At 61.3% G+C, this 18,724-nt stretch overlaps 2 protein-coding genes across 3 annotated transcripts; one reads left to right on the top strand and one right to left on the bottom strand.

The window, feature by feature from the left end:
• Positions 1-2,996: 2,996 nt before the first annotated feature.
• TNFAIP8L1 (TNF alpha induced protein 8 like 1) lies at positions 2,997-12,391 on the top strand. Of its 2 annotated transcripts, none has more exons than XM_080566158.1 (2): positions 2,997-3,210; positions 10,883-12,391. In XM_080566158.1, exon 2 carries the CDS (start codon positions 10,885-10,887, stop codon positions 11,443-11,445), a length of 561 nt encoding a protein of 186 aa, XP_080422284.1. In that variant the 5' UTR covers positions 2,997-3,210; positions 10,883-10,884; the 3' UTR covers positions 11,446-12,391. The 2 variants fall into 2 exon arrangements, with proteins under 2 accessions (XP_080422284.1, XP_080422285.1); XM_080566159.1 differs by lacking the exon at positions 2,997-3,210 and adding an exon at positions 3,217-3,376.
• A 1,660-nt stretch (positions 12,392-14,051) lies between these two features.
• Positions 14,052-18,567, bottom strand: MYDGF (myeloid derived growth factor). Its single transcript, XM_080566160.1, has 6 exons — positions 18,313-18,567; positions 17,400-17,450; positions 16,463-16,524; positions 15,931-16,012; positions 15,309-15,381; positions 14,052-14,939 (listed from the first exon to the last, which is right to left on the bottom strand). The coding sequence occupies exons 1-6, from the start codon at positions 18,550-18,552 to the stop codon at positions 14,860-14,862; spliced, it is 588 nt and encodes a 195-aa protein (XP_080422286.1). The 5' UTR covers positions 18,553-18,567; the 3' UTR covers positions 14,052-14,859.
• Positions 18,568-18,724: the final 157 nt, after the last annotated feature.

Below are 18,724 nucleotides of genomic sequence, written 5' to 3'. Positions count from 1 at the left end.
GTTCAGCGTGCGGAAGAGCAAGGCACCTTATTATTTCTTTGAAAGGACAAGAGGAAGAAAGGGAGAGAGAAAGAGAGCCGGGCAGCCTGGTTGGCCCAGATGCTGTTCCTTCCCCCCCCTTTATTATTTTTTTTTCCGGCTTTCCCGCAGCACCAGCGTTCATCCCCCGCTGACCGGCAGTGAGAGCACCAAAGCAGCCGCGCTGCCTGCCCGGGGATGGGGGCACTCAGCAGGGAGGGGGGACCGGGGAAGGCAAACGGGATGAGGAGAGCCCTGGCATTGCCCTGAGCCAAGCACCACCCTCACCCGCTGCCGGGACCCCAAAAGGAATCGGGGGCTGGCCCCAGGGGCTGGAAACAAGGTTAGGGATTGTCCCCAAGGGGTTCCCGGCCTCTGAGCAGAGAGGGGAGTGGGGGCTCGGGCACGCAGGGTGCTCAGCAGTGGGGACACAGGACGGGGCAGCAATGGGGACAGGGGGCCAGGCGCCACGCGGGAGCCATCCCCGCTGCCGGGAAGCTGCCACGTTCTGCCCGCGCTTCCCCGGCCCCGCCAGCATCCCTTCCACGATCTGTCACCGTCTCCTTAGCCCGGCCGTGCCGTGCTGTTCCCAGCTAATGGGTTGTTTCTGCTCGCGGCGAGTGGCCAAGAGGAACAGATGAGCCCGCGAGGGTGATTTATGCCGGGCAGGTTGACGCCGCAACTGTTGAGGAGAGCGGCAACAGCTGCTGCGGCTGCTCTGGCGCGACAAGGGGCCGCGAGCGGATCCTTGGCCACAGCGGGAACGCTGCTGCAGGCTGCGGGGTGGCCGGGGTGAGCCCTGGCCTCCACCCTCACCTTTGTCTGGCTCCGAAATAGCAGCACAAGGTGATGGTGGGGGGCTCGGGGAGATGGGGAGAGCCACCCCTGACACGTGGAGGGGCCCTGGAGGATGCTCCGGTCCCGGGACCCCTCCTTGGGAAGGCCGGGGGGGAGCGTGGAGGCAGCAGCCGCAGAGGCCCAGGGGAGGCCGGGGGATGTTTCTGCCCTCCGAGGGCAGCAAAGCCTCCTCCCAGCTCCGGGACCTTCTGCCTCGGATGAGGCGAGGCGGGCAGCTTGGGGTGGCAGCAGCCCCCTGGAGCCTGTGGTGGGCGACGTCCCTGGGGGCAGCAGGGCCGGAGAGGGGCTGGGGGGGGAGTGGGGTGGGGGGTGGAGGGCGGTGGTTCACTTCCCAGCCGCCGCGTGAAGCCAAGATTCAATTCAAGTGCTGTGGTTAATCCGGACTTTAATCCGCTCGAAATCCCACCCTTAATCCGTTTAATGCCACCGCTCAGAATCAGGCTCCTGTGCAGCGGCCCCTTGCCGCCGGGCCAGGAGGAGGAAGATGAGGGATGGGGGGGGGGGAGGAAGGGGATGGAGGGGGATGGATGGATGGATGGATGGATGGATGGAAGGAAGGAAGGAAGGAAGGAAGGAAGGAAGGAAGGGTGGATGGAGGGGAGGGTGGATGGAGGGGAGGGAGGAAGGGGACGGATGGATGGGGATAGATGGAGGGGATGGGGATGGAGGGGATGGACAAATGGAGGGGATGGAGGGATGGAGGGGATGGAGGGATGGCGGGGATGAAGGGGATGGAGGGGATGGAGGGATGGAGGGGACAGAGGGGACAGAAGGATGGGGACAGAGGGATAGAGGGGATGGAGGGGAAGGAGGGACGGAGGGATGGAGGGGACAGAGGGGACAGAGGGATGGGGACGGAGGGATAGAGGGGATGGAGGGGAAGGAGGGACGGAGGGATGGAGGGGAAGGAGGGACGGAGGGATGGCAGGGACACCCCGCCAGCCCCGCCGCTGGGCCGCACACCTCGGACGGGCTCAGCGGGGCGGAGCGGGGGCTCCCACCGGCACCGGGCCGAGCCACCCCCGGGGTGCCCCCAGCCCGGCCCCAAACCCGCTCCGGGCGGCTGCCACCTACCGGCCACAGGCACGGCCGGCGGTGGCACCCCGCGGCACGCCGGGCTAACGGGACCGGCACGGCCCCGCCGGCTGCACGGACACCCCCGCCCGCACCGGGGGGGCTCAGCCCGGCGGTAACGGCGCCGCGGCAACTCCCCGGGAAGGGCCGGGGGCGGCTGCCGGGGGGCTTCGCGGCTGGGCAGCGGCACCGGGCACGGGGGGCACCGGAGAGGCGGCAGCGGGCGGATCCGTCCCCGGCGGTTCGGTTGCGGGGGTCCCGGTCGGGGCGGGGAACGCCCTAGGGCGCTCGGGGGGAGCGGAGCGGGGTCGCTCCCCGGTTCCCGTTCCCCCTCCCCGGTCCCGGTCCGTTCCCGTTCCCCCTTCCCGTTCCCGTTCCCCCTCCCCGGTCCCGTTCCCCCTTCCCGTTCCCTTCCCTTTCCCCGGTCCCGGTCCCAGGTAACCTTCCCCGGTCCCGGGTCCCCTTCCCCGGTCCCGGGTCCCCTTCCCCGGTCCCAGTCCTAGTCCCGGACCACCTTCCCGGTCCCGGTCCCCCTTTACGGTCCCCGGTCCCGTCACTGTTCCCCTTCCCCAGTCCCAGGTTCCCCTCTCCGTTCCCGTTCTCCTTCCCCGGTTCTCGGTCCCGGTCCCGTTCCTCTTCTCCGCCCTCGGTCCCGGTCCCGGTCCCGGTCCCCGTCCCCGGTCCCCCTCTCCCTTCCTGGTCCCGTCACCGTTCCACCTCCCCGGTCCCGGGTCCCTCCTCCATTCCCGTTCCCCCTCCCCGGTCCCGGTCCCGGTCCCCTTCTCCGCTCCCGGTCCCGGTCCCCGGTCCTGTTGTCGTTGTCCCTGTCCCTCCCCCTCCCCGGTCCCATTGCCCCTCCCCGACCCCCGGTCCCCCCCCCCCCCAATTCCCGGTCCCGGTTCCGCCGGGGCGATCGCGGGGCACCGAGCGCCCTCCCCTCGGGGCTCCCCCGCCGCTCTCCTATTGGCTGCTTCGTAGCAAGCCCCGCGCCGCCATTGGCCGGCGCCGCCCGCTGGCACCGCCCCCGCCGCCGCCGCGCTCGGCCCCGCTCGGTTCGGAGGCCCCGGGGGCACCGGGCACGGCGGCACCGGGGGCACCGGCACCGACCCCGCGGCGGCCGGGCACGGACAGGCCCCGGGGGAAGCGAAGCTGCCCGTGCCGTGCCGTGCCAACGGAGGAGTCCCGGTCCCGGTAGCCCCGGTAGCCCGGTCCCGGTAGTCCCGGTAGCCCCGGTCCCGGCTCCGCGCTCCCCCGAGGCAGGTAAGAGCTCCGCTGCAGCACCCCGGGGCTGGGGGCTCCCGGTCCCTTTTGCCTGTCCCGGTACGGTGGAGGGGGGGGGTGTAACCGGGAAGGCCCCCCCGGGCTTTGTTCACCCCCCCCCCCCACCGGTAAACGGCGGCTCCGGTAAAGGCTCCGTCCCCTCCGGGTGAGGAAAGCCCCCCTGAAAGGCGCGGGGGGTGCTGGGGGGTGCGGGGGGGTTCAGCACCCAAAGCCTTTGGGGAGGGCTCGGGGCCCCCCGGGGAGCTGGAGGGCACCGGGGGACCGGGTGCGGGCAGGGACACGGGGACGGGGATCTGGGGGGGGGGGGGGGGGGACGGCACCGGTTGGGGCCGGGGGTCCCCAACGGGGCTGGGTTCGGGGAGGCGCACGGGGGACCCGACTCCTCGGTCCCGCTTCTGGCCGTGCCTCAGTTTCCCACGTGAAAGATGGGGGAAAAAGGGCAAAAAGGAGAGGGGCAGAGGGGCTCCCCCGGGGGGGGCGGGGGTCACGAAGCGGGGAGCACGCGTGGGTCCCCGCCTCGCCTCCTTTCCGCCGAGCGGAGGGTGGGGAGAGTTTGGGGTTTTGCCGGGCGCGGAGCGGCGGCCGACAACAGGATGTGTTTGTGTGCACCACGCCTAACCGGCCCGCCGCGGCCCCCGCCACGGGAAACCGGCACCGGGACCGGGGGAAACGGAGCCCCCCACACACACACACCCCCGGCTCCCGAAACGCCGCCTCGAGGGCAGCCCCACCGCAGGGCGCCCCGCGCACGTGGCTGGGTTGGCGGCGCAGGCTCCTGGCGGCACCGCCGCGCGTGCCTTCGTGGGCGTGAAGATCCCAAGGACCGAAATTTCTCCAGCCCCAGAGGGATGAATCCCTTCGGCCGGGGGGGGGGGTGAATCCTGCCTGGAGGAGCTCCGTGGGTCGGGGGGGTGAGATTTGGCTTCCCCGGCCCCTGCAGCCGAAGCTTTACCGGAGCGAGCGGGGCGGTTTTTAGGGGAAGGCCTGGAACCGTAAAATATTTCTTCCCGACACAAAGTGCGCCGTGGCTGGAGGGAGGCAGCGTGCCGGGGACCGTCCCGGCGGATTCAGCTCGAATCTTGCCGCTTTGTCCTTGCCGCGCTCTCCCAGAGGAGCAGATCCCCCGGCAGGAAGCGTGAGAGGTGCCGCTCCGCCGGGCCCCCCGGCACGGGACGGACAGACGGCGGCGCGGCCTCCGTTTCCCCCTCGAGTTTCCACTTCCCCATCAGCCTCCTGAGCCTCCTGCAAGCGAAGGAGAAAGGAAGTTGCCGCGGGAGAGAGCGGCTGATCGCTGCCCGATAAGGGAAGGAGGAAATAGAAGGCGAGACAGATGCTCCAAAATACACCCCCCCGCCTTGTTCCTCCTCCTCCTCCTCTTCCTCCCCACGTGCAGCCTCCGCGCCCCTCGGCCTCCCCGGGCATGATTCAGGGGGTGCCCCCGGCCGTTCCCCCGGCGGGACCCCGGGGAAGGAAGCGCTGCCGGGGCTCTGCTCCCACGCGCGGGGTTGGGGTTGGCACCCGGAGCCCCTCGTCCTTGCACAGACACGTCGGAGCCGCCGGGGCACATCGGGCTTCCCAGGCGCTGCTTCAGATCCGCCTGCGATTTTGGGGCCAAGTCGGATGTTTCCCAGCCCCGGCAGGCTGGCGGGGGGATGCCGGGTTCCTTACAGAGGAGAAACCCCAGCGGCTATTTCGGGCGGCTTCTGGTTTCGCCCCCCGCTGTGCCCTTGGCTGCCTGCCGCTCCCGATGGGCTGCAGCCAGGGGCTGCCGGGGCCGCCAGGATGGAGCAGGGCTGAGCGGTGCTGGGGGCGTGCAGGGAGCTGCCGAGGCCCCCTGCCTGCTCCCGTTCCCCCCCCGTCACCCCAGTGCTGAGCCAAAAGAGCCCCAAACCCGCCCATCCTCGGGCACGTGGGGAGCGCCGCGTTGCGAGGATGGCAAAGGTCCTTGCTCCTGGGGGGTTTCTGGTTATAAAACCTGGAAAATCCTCAAGGGCCCTTTTATGAGGGATAATTACTTCCCCTTTTTTGCTGCTGCCAAATTGCCGGGTTCGTGCTCTCCCGGTGCACGCACGCAACCCTGGCACGGGCACCGCGGGAAGGAGCCGCCGGGCAGGGGGAGCCTCGCGGAGCCCAGTGGCAGTGCCACCCTCCCTCTGCACGGCCCAGAGCTGCTGGGGACAGGGACGGGGGACACGGCCGAGCACTCCGCAGTGCCCCTCGGCCGATCCCGGCACACAGCGGGCTGGGACCCGACCACCCAGCGCCGTGCAGCAGCCGGGCACGGCGGCACCGGGGCTCGGGGCTCGTCCCCACAGCATCCCCTGTGCCGGGCTCCCAGCCAGCTGCAAGGAGAGACCTGCGCCGCGGTTCCTGATCCCACTGCCAAGAAATGAGGCTTTTCTCGGGCAAGGTGTTTGCTCAGTCGCTTCCTCCCAGGCCTCACCCTGTTCTGCACACACGTGCCGGACCCTGCTCGTCCCCCGCAGCCGGCCGGGGCGGTGGGGAGGGCAGCGAGCGGTGCTGTGTGTCCCCATGGCCACGCGCAACAAGGAGCTGCTGGAAAAAATTGCCTGCGCCCTCCTCTGCTACCCAAATGCTGCAAAAAACGGGGCCTCAGGGAGGCTGAGAGCCGTGGGGTCGGACTGGCCACTGCCGTCGGGCTCTCCAGTTACAGCCCTGTGCCACGCTGCGGCTTCGGCCCTTCTGTAATCCAGCAGCAAGGTTTAATTAATTAATGTTGGTTGGACGCTTGGAGAGCCGGCGGGGGAAACTGATCCAGGCAGGGAGAGCCGGGGGATGGAAAGGGGAGGAGAGGGAGAGCGTCTCCAGCCTCTGATCATGCGCTTGAGCTGGGCTCCGAGGTCCCAGGGGGCCGGGGAGGCGGTGGTGCCGGGGTGCAAGCAGAGGTGTGGAGGATTTACACGTGGTGGAGGGGAGAGCGGGGAGATAGCACCCGTTAAACATTTGCTTTTGGCGTTAGCTGGGAGATGGAGCCGCTCCGGGTGCCCTTGGAGCTGGGGACATTTTGTTGGAGGGAACTTGTGATGGCGAGAGGTGAAGCGGGGCGAGATGGGGACAGGGAGCGGGAGCGCGGGGGCTCGCATGGGGCACGGCAGCACGACCTCGACGAGGAGGTGGAGGTGCCTCTGCTCCCGGCTCAAGCCCTTCCCCTCGTTGCTGCATGCTCGCTCCACGCTGACCCATAAATTATTGAAGTGCTTTTGTGTTCCTGCATGAAATATTCATCCCGCTGCCAGGGGAGCTGGCTGTGCGCTCGCGGGGGCTGCCGGGGTGAGAAGCAGCGGCGCGCAAAGAAACGCCGACGGAGACCTGGTAATTGGGACCTGGAGGCTCACGGGTGCCGGGGGGAGCCGGGGCCGGCAGGGTGCGGGCGCTGGAGGAGGGTGGCAGCAATCCCTGGCCCCAGATCCTCCAGAGTGGAGGCGATGAAGGCACCGGCCCCGGGTGCCCACGGCGATGCCATGCACGGGCGCTGCGAGCCCCGGGTGCTGGTGCTGGACAGGGTTTCACATCCCCAGGAGCTTTAATTGATGCTGCTTAACGAGGGGCTGCGCTCTGCTCTTGCTTACAGCAGCGGTGCTGTAGGTGCCTGGGGCTCATCCTGCTTTACACCGCCACGGGGGGGTGTTTAGGCTTCTGCGCGCAGGGAGGAGTTGGGGATCGGTGCTGCCTGTCGCCGTCCTGGGCACCCAGGGACAGATTTGGCTGCACTGGGGGTGGCAGGAAGGGAACGTGGCTGCCCCAGTCCTTGCCACGTGCAGGGTGGCTGCGAGCAGGAGGCTGCGGACGGGCAGCCTGGGGGTGCAGGGTGAGGCTGCCCACTGTGTCCTGGCTGTTTTCGGTGCTGTTGCTGCCCTGGCCGTTGTGGTGCTCGGCCGAAGCCCCAAGCTGTGGCAGGGAGCCTGTGCCCCGGCCCCGGCACGTGCCCGGCCCCAGGGGAGCGTGTTGCAACGCCTCGGGGCGTGCCAGAGCATCACCTCCGCAGCTCGCGCAGGATGTCCGGGCGGAGAACCGAGCACGGATGTTGCAGCCTTTGGCTGAGCCACGCAGCGTGGGCCAAGCCCTCCGATCCCGCTCGGGGCCGCAAAGCCTCCCTGGGAGCTCTGCTTTCCTTGGCAGGATCCAGATTCCTGCAAAAGTGGTGGAAAAAGCCCTCAAAGACACGGCCGTGGCTGTGTGTGAAGCCACCATTCAGTGTCACGGCAGCGGCCGTGCAGCACCGCGCTCTTCCGGAGCAGACGGGGCTCAGTGCTGCTCTTTCGGGGGAAGCTGCTGGTTTTCAAGGGCGTTTTCATTAAAAAGAAGAAGGAAAAAAAACAAGCCCCGAGCAAGGCTGGAGACTTCAGCAACAGGAAGGAAATCTGGTGGTTTATTTCAGTCTCAAGCCTGCTCTTTGGGGCAAGGCAGCCTCTTCCGTGCTCTGATAGTGGCGACAGCCCCTCTGCGAACAATGGGGCCAGGAGGGGCCGCAGGCCCTTCCCAGCAGGAAAACGTCTCGTTCCTGTGAAATCTCCCATTTGGTGTTGAGCAGCAGCAGGTCCCTGGGGGAAGAGGAGGGTGCTGGGTGCTGGCACAGGGCCGAGCAGCAGTAAATGCCCCACGAGGCGAGGGCGGACGCTCCTGGGTTCGCAGCATGCGTCAGGGGCGAGCACGCTGCACAACAGCCACCGGGGCTAGAGAGGGAGCAGACTGCATCTTTGGGGTCCAGGAGAGCACCCTCCAGCACCCATTTGTGCCTCAGTTTCCCCCGCAGGATGGATTCTTGCCACCCCAGCACGGCCCGGTGCTGGCAGGGTAGGGCTGTGCGGCAGCGAGGCGTTGCTGAGCGCCAGCAGTGCCGGCGGAGCCTGTGCTTGTGGTTGCTAATTGGGAGCTGCGGGCGCGCAGGGCAGCTTGGAGAAGCTGGTGCTTCCTATTTTTTAAGGGCTCCGTGGGTGGAGTTTGCACTTGCTTTCTGGCTGCGGTTGCCCAACAAAGAGCTCAGGCGTGGGAATTTCTATTTATACGGGCACCGCTCCCAGGGCATCGCGCAGCACAGGCACGCGGCCGGACGCTGCCATGGAGCCGGGAGGATCCAGGGCACAAACGCAGCTGCAAAGCCCTCGATCCGGTGGGTGTCACGGCCAGGGAGAGGGCTCGGGGTGAGCCATGGGGCTGCGCTGCCTCTGCCCATTGCTCTGGGCTCAGCTCCGCCAGCATCTGGTGCATGGGGCTGATGGCGTTAAATGAGCCCAGCCCGCCTGGGAGCCGCCTGCGGCTCTGCGAAAGCAGCCTCTGCTTTGTCATTTCTGTCTTATTAAGTGCGAGAGTCTCAGTTCAAAGCTCACGCTGGCAAAAATCAATGTTTTCGCATTGGAAGAAATACTTACAAACCTCTGTGTTTTTCCTCAGGGCTGTAAATAACGCCACAAGCGGTATCTTGCACGGTGCCGTTTGCGATGACTCCGTTACCACTCACTTAATTCGCATCCTCGCAGAGCCTCGCTTGCCCTCCCAACCTTGGGCTGTGTGCAGGGGCGGAGAGCTGGCAGCTGGAAGATGCCCGGGAAGCTGGGGATGAGCTCACTGTACCCATTGCCCGGCCACCCCTTACCCAGCCACCTGCAGTTAGGGCTGAACCCACACCCGGCGGGCAGGATAACCCCATCCCCATCTCCCTTGGCCAGCAGGGCCAGGTGAGGGCTGTGCCTCGTGCTCTTCTTTGCAGCGAGACAGAGCCTCGGCCACTGTGGGGTCACCAGGACGGCGCTGCCATGGTTATCCAAACCCTGCGGGGAGCCAGGCTTAGCTCCCGAGCACCCTACGTATGCTCCGTGCCAGCAGGAGCTGCTCCTGCCCGCGATGCGCTTTCCAATCCCCTCGCTCCTCTTGGGTGACTGCCGCAGGCTCTGCTGCTTTGAGGAGAAACCCTGCTCTCATCTCCAGCCTGAGCATATTCATGGCCAATTTATCCCCATCCGTTCTCACACCAGCAGCGTCCTTTAGCTTAAATAGCTCTTCTCCCTCCCTGGTGATGTATTTATAGAGCGATCCCATCCCTTCCCTGCTCTCCTTTTGCCAGGCTGACCGCGCCACGTGCAGGCACTTGCATAAGCAACCTGCATCTCTGCCCATCCATCCTAGCGCGGGAGCGGCTGTTATCATGCTGTTCTCACATCGCTGTGATTTGTAGCGCAGAGATTTCCCGGGGCAAGACACATCTCCAGGGCCGGTGGCGCTTTATTCATTCACGTCAGCTTTCACAGCCATAATCTGCCCGAGCAGATTGATCTGGTGAAGCGAGTCCCGCTGAGGTGCTGGGAGTTGGGCCGCAGGTGAGCAGGGGAGGAGGTCTCCCATTATTCACCTCCAAGGCAGCCCCGCACCAGCCCCGGAGACCGCTGCTTTCGCAAGACACACGCAGAGGGAGTCAAGCTGGTCATAGAATCATCGAATCATAGAATATCCCGAGTTGGAAGGGACCCACGAGGATCATCGAGTCCAACTCCTGGCTCCACACAGGTCTACCCAAAAATTCAGACCTGTGACTGAGAACATAGCCCAAATGCTTCTTAAACTGACAAACTTGGTGCCGTGACTACGTCCCTGGGGAGCCTGTTGCAGTGTGTGACCACCCTCTCGGTGAAGAACCTCTTCCTGATATCCAGCCGGAACCTCCCCTGTCGCAGCTTGACCCCATTCCCTCGGGTCCTATCGCTGGTCACTACAGAGAACAGATCTCCTCCACTCCCCCTCGTGAGGAAGCTGTAGGCCGCCATAAGGTCTCCCCTCAGCCTCCTCTTTTCCAGGCTGAACAGGCCAAGTGACCTCAGCCGCTCCTCATACGTCTTCCCCTCTAGGCCCTTCACCATCTTGTTGCCCTTCTCTGGAAACTCTCAAACAGTTTCACGTCCTTTTTGTACCGTGGTGCCCAGCACTGCACACAGTGCTCGAGGCGAGGCCGCACCAGCGCAGAGCAGAGTGGGAAACCAGTGGAAGAACCAGTCTGGGCTCTGACTGTGTGGGCCTAGCAGGCGGGCAGAGACTGGGAGAAGCATTTCTTTCAATATTTTGGTGCGGCCCGGTGCAGCGGTAGGTGCTGTGCCCCAGCCACGCCGCATCGAGAAGCTGGGCCATACGCAAGCACACGGCTGCGGCGGGTGACTCAGCCGCCACCTGAGTCGTCCCCAGCTCACCCTGCAGGAAGTGAGTCAGGTTTTAAGGAAGAAGCGTTCAAATGATGGGGCAAGAGCCCTTCCTGTGTAGGTAGCAGCGCGGTGCTGATCGCGGGAGGGAGAGGAAAGGTTGCAGGGCTCCTGGGCTGCGCGCAGGTAGGGACCTCGCTGTCACCTCTGGTGCTGTCTTTGATGGCATTGCATGCTGTCCGGCCCAGCGTGTTGTGGTTTTGTCCTACATTTGGGGGAAAGAAAGCCAGGAGTGCCCTGTAAGTCACCCCACGACCAAAATCTGGCGTGTGGGCTCAGCTCTTCTCTGCCCTGGCACCCAGGGGCTTCCCGACCGGGAGCCGCTCATGGTCTTGCCGGCGGTCTGAGATGCTCTTTGTCCTCCCAGGAGGCTGCGTGGGGAGGAGAGGCGGCAGGGACTGTTCCAGGGCATGGGCTGAACTGCGTGTGCCTCTTTTTCCCTACAGAGATGGACACCTTCAGCACCAAGAGCTTGGCCCTGCAGGCCCAGAAGAAGCTCTTGAGCAAAATGGCTTCCAAGACCGTGGCCAACGTCTTCATCGATGACACGAGCAGCGAGATCTTGGATGAGCTCTACCGGGCCACCAAGGAGTACACCCACAACCGCAAAGAGGCCCAGAAGATCATCAAAAACCTCATCAAGATCGTGATGAAGCTGGGCGTGCTGTACCGCAACGGGCAGTTCAGCCCCGAGGAGCTGCTGGTGATGGAGCGCTTCCGCAAGAAGGTGCATACCTTGGCCATGACAGCCGTCAGCTTCCACCAGATAGACTTCACCTTTGACCGCAGGGTCATGTCGGGTGTGCTCACCGAGTGCCGGGACCTGCTGCACCAGGCTGTCAACAGCCACCTGACAGCCAAATCACACTCCCGCATCAACCACGTCTTCAATCACTTTGCGGACTACGAGTTCCTCTCGGCTCTCTATGGGCCGGCCGAGCCCTACCGCACCCACCTGAAGAGGATCTGCGAAGGCGTGAACAAGATGCTGGAGGAGGACAGCATATGAAAGGGGAGGACAAGAGAGAAAAGTGGCCGAGCGGGGCCGTCGGCAGCAGCTGCCAGACTCTGCATCCTGTTACCTGTGAGACCGAGGCTGGGACGTATTTTGGTGATTACCAGGCTTTCCGTCCTTTTCTCTCTAGTGCTAACTCTCCCATTTTCTCCTCATTTACGTAAAAGACTGAACCTCTTGATTTCGTCTAACCCATGCCCAGGATCTGAAAACCTCCCTGCGCTGGGCTGAGTCCTTTGCAGGTGATCCTGGGCTTCTGGCCTCCCCGGGCTCCTGATGTACATTTTTTTTTCCTTTGCCCACCAAGTGCTCTTAGCTCAGAGTCCAAGGAACTGGCTGGAACTGGACTCTCCACACTGAACTTGATTGTAATCCTCCTATGGAAAAAAAAACAAACCAAAGACTCGTGGTGCATAACACCTGTAAGGTGAATCTGAGGGGGTGGGCAGCTGCTTGGATGAACGGTGGTGATACCCTGATACCAGGGGGTGCGGAGCTGCGTGGCTGTATTTTGGCAGGGTTTGAGCAGCTCCATGATATGGTGGGAGCAAACCATGCCCCGGGCTTGTGCTGCCCAGCACAGGAAGGCGTCTCTGTGCCTTGCAGGCTGGAAGGGGCTTTGGCCTCCTAAAGACAAGTCCTGGCAAGCAGAAAGATCCCCCTTGCACTGTCCCCCGGGGCTGCACAGGTCACCCAAGGGGCGTGCAGGGAGGTGCAGGGACCTTCTCAACCCAGGCATGTCTGTTCATCCAAAACTCGGCTGGAATCGCCCTCCTGCAGATGGTGTCACTGTGATTGCTTTGATGCCTTCCTCGGTAGTTGTGCAAAGCTGTCCCGAGAATTTCACACGTTTTACATGTCCCTGAGTGAGTTATGATTGTTATTTTTTAGCAAACTCTGTAGCCCTGATGAGTTATTTAAATAAACTCACCTGTTTGGCTTGGTTGCTCCATGTGGTTGGTACAAAGGCGGGTGGCAGTCACAAAATGAGCGCTGTGGGCGGCTTTGTCCTTTAAATAAGGATTGCTCTCTGTGCCGGAGGCTTTTGCTCTCCTTTCCCCCTGGCATGAGAACAAAGATCCTCCCACCCCGCCGCCTTGAACCGCTGCCTGCCCCTGCTCCCTGGCACAGCAGCGTTGCGCAGCCGGCACTGAAGCAGCGGGAGGAGAAGCGTTGCGAAATCCCAGTGCAGACCAGTAGCAAAGGGCTGGGGCCCCGGGGGGTGCCTGTACTCCTGCACCCACGTGTCCCCTGCATGAGCCTTCCCTCTGTCCCCGTGCCGCAAAACAAGAGCTAAAAAAGCACAGCCCTGATAACAAAAGGCAAGGGGGTGACCTTACGGAGTTACCGGCGTGTTGTGCGCTCAGAGCGTGGATGCACCAGCAGTGGCCTATTTCCCACACTCTGATCTTTGCTTTGAGCATTGAAAATTGCCCTTTTAGCATACAAGACGCTGCACAGTCTCAGCTGGCCTTATCTTCGTGACCTTCTTGTGCCTCCTGTTCCATGGGATGTCTCCCGGCACAGGCGATTGCCGATTGCTCGCAGATGCCAAGCAGAGAGCAGCCCAGCCGCTCACGTTCACCACTCCCTTTCCACTGCTGGTTTGAGACGCTGATAAGTTTCAGCCTTAAAGATTCAAAAAGAAATAACCCCCCCAATCTCTGTCATTTCATCGGCATGGCTCCAAATATCACACCTAATTTAATTGCACAAAGCAGCGCGGGATGCGGGGTAGGCACGTTCACAGGTGCGCACGTAGGAGAACGCAGCCAAGGTTCACAAAGCTGTTGGCCCCTTGGAGAGGGCAGGGAGAAGTTGGCTTTGGTGTGCGACATCTGAGAACAGACGTTCCTGTCCCCACTGGGCTTTCTGCAGCTGTCAGGTATGTGCTGAGGAGCAGCCGGGGCTGGAAACAGCTCATCGCTGCTCGGTGGAGTATTGGCAGATGCAGAGAACACACAAAGCGGAACGGGGCTGATGGATGCTGCCGTGGCGGCTGCTGTGCTGACAGCCAGAAATGCTTTGCTCTTCTGTTCTCGAGGTGCATGTCAGCACCAGCTGCATGATGCTCCTTAATTGCAAGAAGCATCTCTGCTCAGATGAATCTCCTGACACACGGCATTTTTCTTTGTCCTCGGTGTTTCTTACACCCCAGTGCAGCAGCCAGGACCGTGCTTAACCCACCGAGTGCTTGGCACCGGCACCAGGTTTCCTTCACACACGGAGAAGGAAGCATCCAGGGACAGCCGGGAAAACAGAATCTGTAAAATCCCCAGTGCAAAGCACCCCCAGACTGCCAAAGACCAGGGAACTCCTCCCAAAATGGGAAAAGCAGCTCCCGATGACCACAGCCATCACGAGGCATCACCTCTGGGCAAAGCACCCACCATGACAGCACTGGGTTACATAAACTTACAGGTTCTGGTGTGCTGCTGCTGGGATGTCTGTCTCTTGGGTGGGCCCCATAAACCCTCTGCAGCCTCCAGCCTCCTGTGTGACATCTCAGCTCCTCCTGGCCAAGCAAACGCCGAAGGTCACGCCCCTCACCAGACATCCAGTTAGAGAGGGCAGGAATCACGGACCGAAGCAAGCCCAGGCAAGAGCGCGATGCTTTATTTACTTGTTTGTTTATTTACACAGGAAAGGAATTCCACATCCCCTCGCTGTTATTACTCTAGATAAGAAAAAAAAATTGCTTCTGTACGTATAAAATAGTCCTGCAATTGTACTGAGACATGGAAGTGTTGCTTGGATTGATTCCTGGGTTGTGTCAGAATAAGAAGCTTTGCCTTCCCCATGCCAACTTATCCCAACCTGCAATCAGCACTAAGGCAGGAACAGAATATCCTCTCCAGCAAAGCCAGCGACGGTCTTCAATAGCTGCATTCAACAAGGAGTCAGATAGCTTTGGCCAACCCTATCCCTTCCTTTCCCCTCCTACCCAATTTAATTTGTTTCTCCTGCAATGCTGGCAGAGAATGAAATCCTGTCACCACCCTCCAGAGACTCCAGAGTTAACAACTTTCCTTTAGCAAACCTTGCTTAAATCCAGCTGCTTATCTTTCTGCATTGCTCTTCCTAGCAAGGAAGATAAGGAGCCCTGTTAGAGGGGAGCTTTACCATATTCAGCAGATCAGTGAAGCAGAAAGCGGGCAACAGAATGGCTGGCTGCAGATCAGGAGTCTCAGAGGAGGTTTCCAGCTGCAAAGCACATTGTTACTCTGACACAAGGCAGAATGCATCTGTCTTAACACCTCCCAGTCCCACTTGTGTTGGACCCTAGCACATTTCAATATGGAAAACACGAAAGGTTTGGCCGACCGAAAAACCCGCCAATAACAAGTAACCCCCGTTATCTGCCACGGTCTTCCAGCCAAAACACCCTGCCCAGCGGTGTCCTTGGGGTCACAGCTCATCACGGGGTGTTTTTGCTACGATCATGAGTTTCGACAGTTCAAAACGGAACTTGCCTTCCCTGTGAGACACTAGAAAGAGAGAAAACAAGCACAGGATAAACAGATGGTAAGGCATGAACAAAACAGCCCTGCTGGTTCCCTTCCAGGACGATAAAGCCAGCAAGTCGGGCATTGCACTTCCTTCTATGCACAGTACAAGCACGTTGTGATAAACCCATTCTTCCCCCATGCTAATTAGCATTTACACTGGAGTAGGACCTGCAAAATCTTGCTGCCAACTATGGATTAAGAGCACTACACTCCTGACTCCATAATGTGCACTGTCTGCCTCTATATTGTCACCTATCTGCTTTAAGCTTAAACACTCGTCTCCTGGTAGCCAGCCAGGCTTGTCTCCCACACCAGGCCCTTTCCCACATAGTTCTCTTGATCACAGACCTGTTGTTTCAGTGATTTCAAACTCCTCCTGTTTTAAAGGGACGTCACTTTGTCCACCCACTGCAGCTTGAGACTGAAACGGGAAGGAAGAAGTTTTAGGCAATTGAGGCAATCCAAGAAGCTTCTGTATTTAAAGCAAATAAACAACAGCACGTTTCGAAAGACAACAAGCTTGGGTTTTAATAATGTGGAGTGAAAGAATTAAATCTGCAAAGGAAATTTGAAGGGAAATCCCTGGCCATGTTTCCATTTCCTTTAAACTACAAACTTGTGCCCTTCAGGTGACTGAAAGCTTCATCGCTCAAGGCTAGGAAATGGAGGAATGAATTTGCTGAGACAAACCAAGACTCCCCTTGCCCTGTGCGCCTGGGCAGAATGGTGTCTTTTGGAGCCACTGACACCAGCAAAGCCAGCAGCTAACCAATGGCATAGAGGGAGCAGAAATAAAATAGTGCAGGAACTCCTTTCTGAGGACGCTCTCCTGACTGCCACCACTCTCTAATTAAGGGTGTGGTGGCGTATGTTTTACTGGACAGATGCCTAATAAATGTTTTCAATGTCCAATTCATGTTTCGTAGCAGCCTCCCATATGCCTACTTCCACGTGATCAGATGGGACTTACATAAGCCATGGCGTGCTCTATCTTGGCTCCTTTCACTTCAGCTTTAAACTGGGTGAAGAAGAGATAAGACTTCCCTTGGGGCCTGAAACGAGAGCAGAGTCTTTGACACAAAGAGCAGGAAAAGGCTACGTAGGAGGTGAAAGCACAGGGAAGGTTCAGGCACAAGGGCTAATGCTGCCCCTCAGCTCTCCAGGACACAAGCATTAGAGACCATCTTGCTCTGACTCCCTAGTGAAGGAGCAAGTCAGGCAGTTTCTTCTAGTCCCTGCTGCTGGCAGAGAGGGTGGAGGTGTAGAAGAGCAGCAGGACTCAGGGCTCCCTCCCTCCACAGCCACCTCTGGCTCTCTTGTAGCTCCACCTAGTGTAGCGGGGCGATAGGGGGGAAAACAGCACTTACAAACTACCACCGGGCTCGAGAGCACACCCGGAGTCACAGCACCTCGTGGGAGAGGAAAGCCAGAGCTCCCCAGCCCAGATCCCACCTGGCTTGTTGTTGCTTTTGCCTCAGAGCCTTTCGGGTTAAACGACGCACCTCCAGACAGAGCAGGAGAAGAGCAGGTTGTCTTCGCTGACCCCAATATTCATCTGCCATTGCTGCAGAGGGGAAAGGCCTCCACAGTTAATGTGAGTAAGAGCCTCCCACTTCCCACTCACCCCCTGCCTCCCAGCTGCAGGCACGACAAGTGTCAACCGCTATAAAATAACACAACAGGATTACAGAACAATTGCTGATGGCCCCCTTTATTCTGTAATTCACAAGGCACGAGGCATGGTCACCCTCTGCTCTCCACAGTTCTATTAGTGCCATCACTGAAAGGAGTTAAAGTCTCATTTCCTCTTACACTAAAATAAACAGACCCGATTTTATATAGAGGACTTGCAGATAAGGAAGTACAAACTGTGTCTGTCTGTACAGCACTTATTGCAACAGCAACACGAGCCACAAAAACCTTCAAGCCTCCTAGAGAGCACGGGATTTACTCCTACAAGGCCCTTCCTACCAACTGGGGCATGAAATTGTCACTCTTCGTTCTCCAGGGAAGGCACACGACCTTAAACCTTGCAAATGCCACGGCCTTGCGAAGCACACCACCACTGCAAGGCACGAAGGTCGCTTCCATTCAAGAAGCAAATCCAGCAAAGTTACTTTTGCAAACATGCGGTGTTGGAAATGGTGCAGCCACCCTCCCTCACAGCTCCCGGGCCCTAGAATCAGCTGATCACAAAAGAAACCACTTCCTCTCCGGAGAAAAATAAGTTTCTTGTCCAAGCCACGAATTAAACCTAGGGAACAGGACGATGACTGACCCAACGAGGCTTGGGGCAGGATAGCAGCCTTTTATCTCTGGGGCATACACGTCCTTCTCAGTCACCACTGGTGTCAACACAGATATCCTGAATGGTTTTTTATTCTGTGCAGCCACAGAGACTAAGCGTAAGGGAAACATTTGAAGGCTTGCCTGACTCACCTCGTTCGTTCCTCCCTGAGCAGAGTACGTGAAGGTGCAGGTGTAATCTCCCTGCAAAAAGAGAAGACCAGCAGCCTTGCTATAGCAGGACACTCCGTGTGACCAATTCTTGCTCAACATAGGCAAATTCTCAGCAACTCCACGAGATCTGGGAACGCCTGAGAGAATTACAGGGGCTGTGGGCACGGTGCAGCCTGTGGCGGTCTCGCCCCAGGGGTGACACGAGGAGGAGCACACACCCGGTCTGTGTGCACCAACAGCAGGAGCTCAGCGAAGCGCCGAGCCAGGGACCGTGCTGCTGGCCAGGGCTGCGAGGCCCGTGTCCTGTGGGGTGTGCTGTGGGGTGTGCTGTGGGGCACCTGCAGGACCCCACAGTGTTGGCGTGGGGACTTACAGCTCGGGGGGGGCCAGGGACCTGCCCCCCCTTCCCCACAGAGCCCCGTCCCCTTGGCAAGCCTCTTTCCCCTGGGATCCCTCCTTCCTTTAGACCCCCTTCCCCTCGCCGCCCCCTGCCTTCCCTTGGGGCACCTCCTCCCGTTGGAATCCCCCTGCCTCGGGCACCCCCCTCCTCGAGGGACACCTTCACGGGGCGCCTCCTGGCCCCTCCCCAGGCACCCATTTTCCTTGGGGGACCTTCCCTTGGGCCCCCCCTTCTCCTTGGGGTCCCCATTCCCCGGGGAGGGGGCTCCCTCCCTCCTGGGGGACCCCCAGGCTCTGCAGAGCCCCCCCGGGGACCCCCCCTATTCCCCAGCACCCCCCCCCCCGGCCGCTCCCATAGCAACCAGCACGAGCCCCCCCACCCTCGTCCCGCCTCCCCTCGCTGTCAGCCAATCCCCACGCCGGGCTAGAAGAGCGACGTGCGCCCCCGCCAATCGGAGAGAGGCGCGTACCCTCTCCTCTCCCCGGCCCTCACCAGGCTCCGGGAGAAGGAGTGCACCTCCCCGCCGGGCCGCACGTCGAACTCGGCCGTGCTCGGGCCCTCGGCGGCCCGGGCTCCCAGGCACAGCAGGGCGGCGGCGGCCACCACCGCGCCCCACAGCCCCCGGCCGCTCCTCCCGCTGGGCGCCGCCATCTTGGGAAGGAAGCCCGCGCTACGGCGGGCGGGAGGGGTCAAGGCGGGCCCCTGGCTCTCGGCGGGCGCCGCGGCGGCCATCTTGGGTGTGGGCAGGGTTGAGCTGAGGGGGGGAATGGGGCAGGGACCGTGGGGACAAGGGGACACGGAGGCGTTGGGGTGTGGGACAAGGGGACAGCGGTCACCCGGACAGTGCCCCCTGGGGCCAGCACGCAGTCTGGGCTGTGGCCCTGGGGTGTTTAAGGCAGCTGCG

The sequence above is a fragment of the Anser brachyrhynchus genome (genome assembly GCF_964034855.1).
Source record: "Anser brachyrhynchus genome assembly, chromosome: 23".
Lineage (NCBI taxonomy): Eukaryota > Metazoa > Chordata > Aves > Anseriformes > Anatidae > Anser > Anser brachyrhynchus.
Note: the sequence above shows the minus strand (reverse complement) of the source record. Positions and strands in the feature narration are given on the sequence as shown.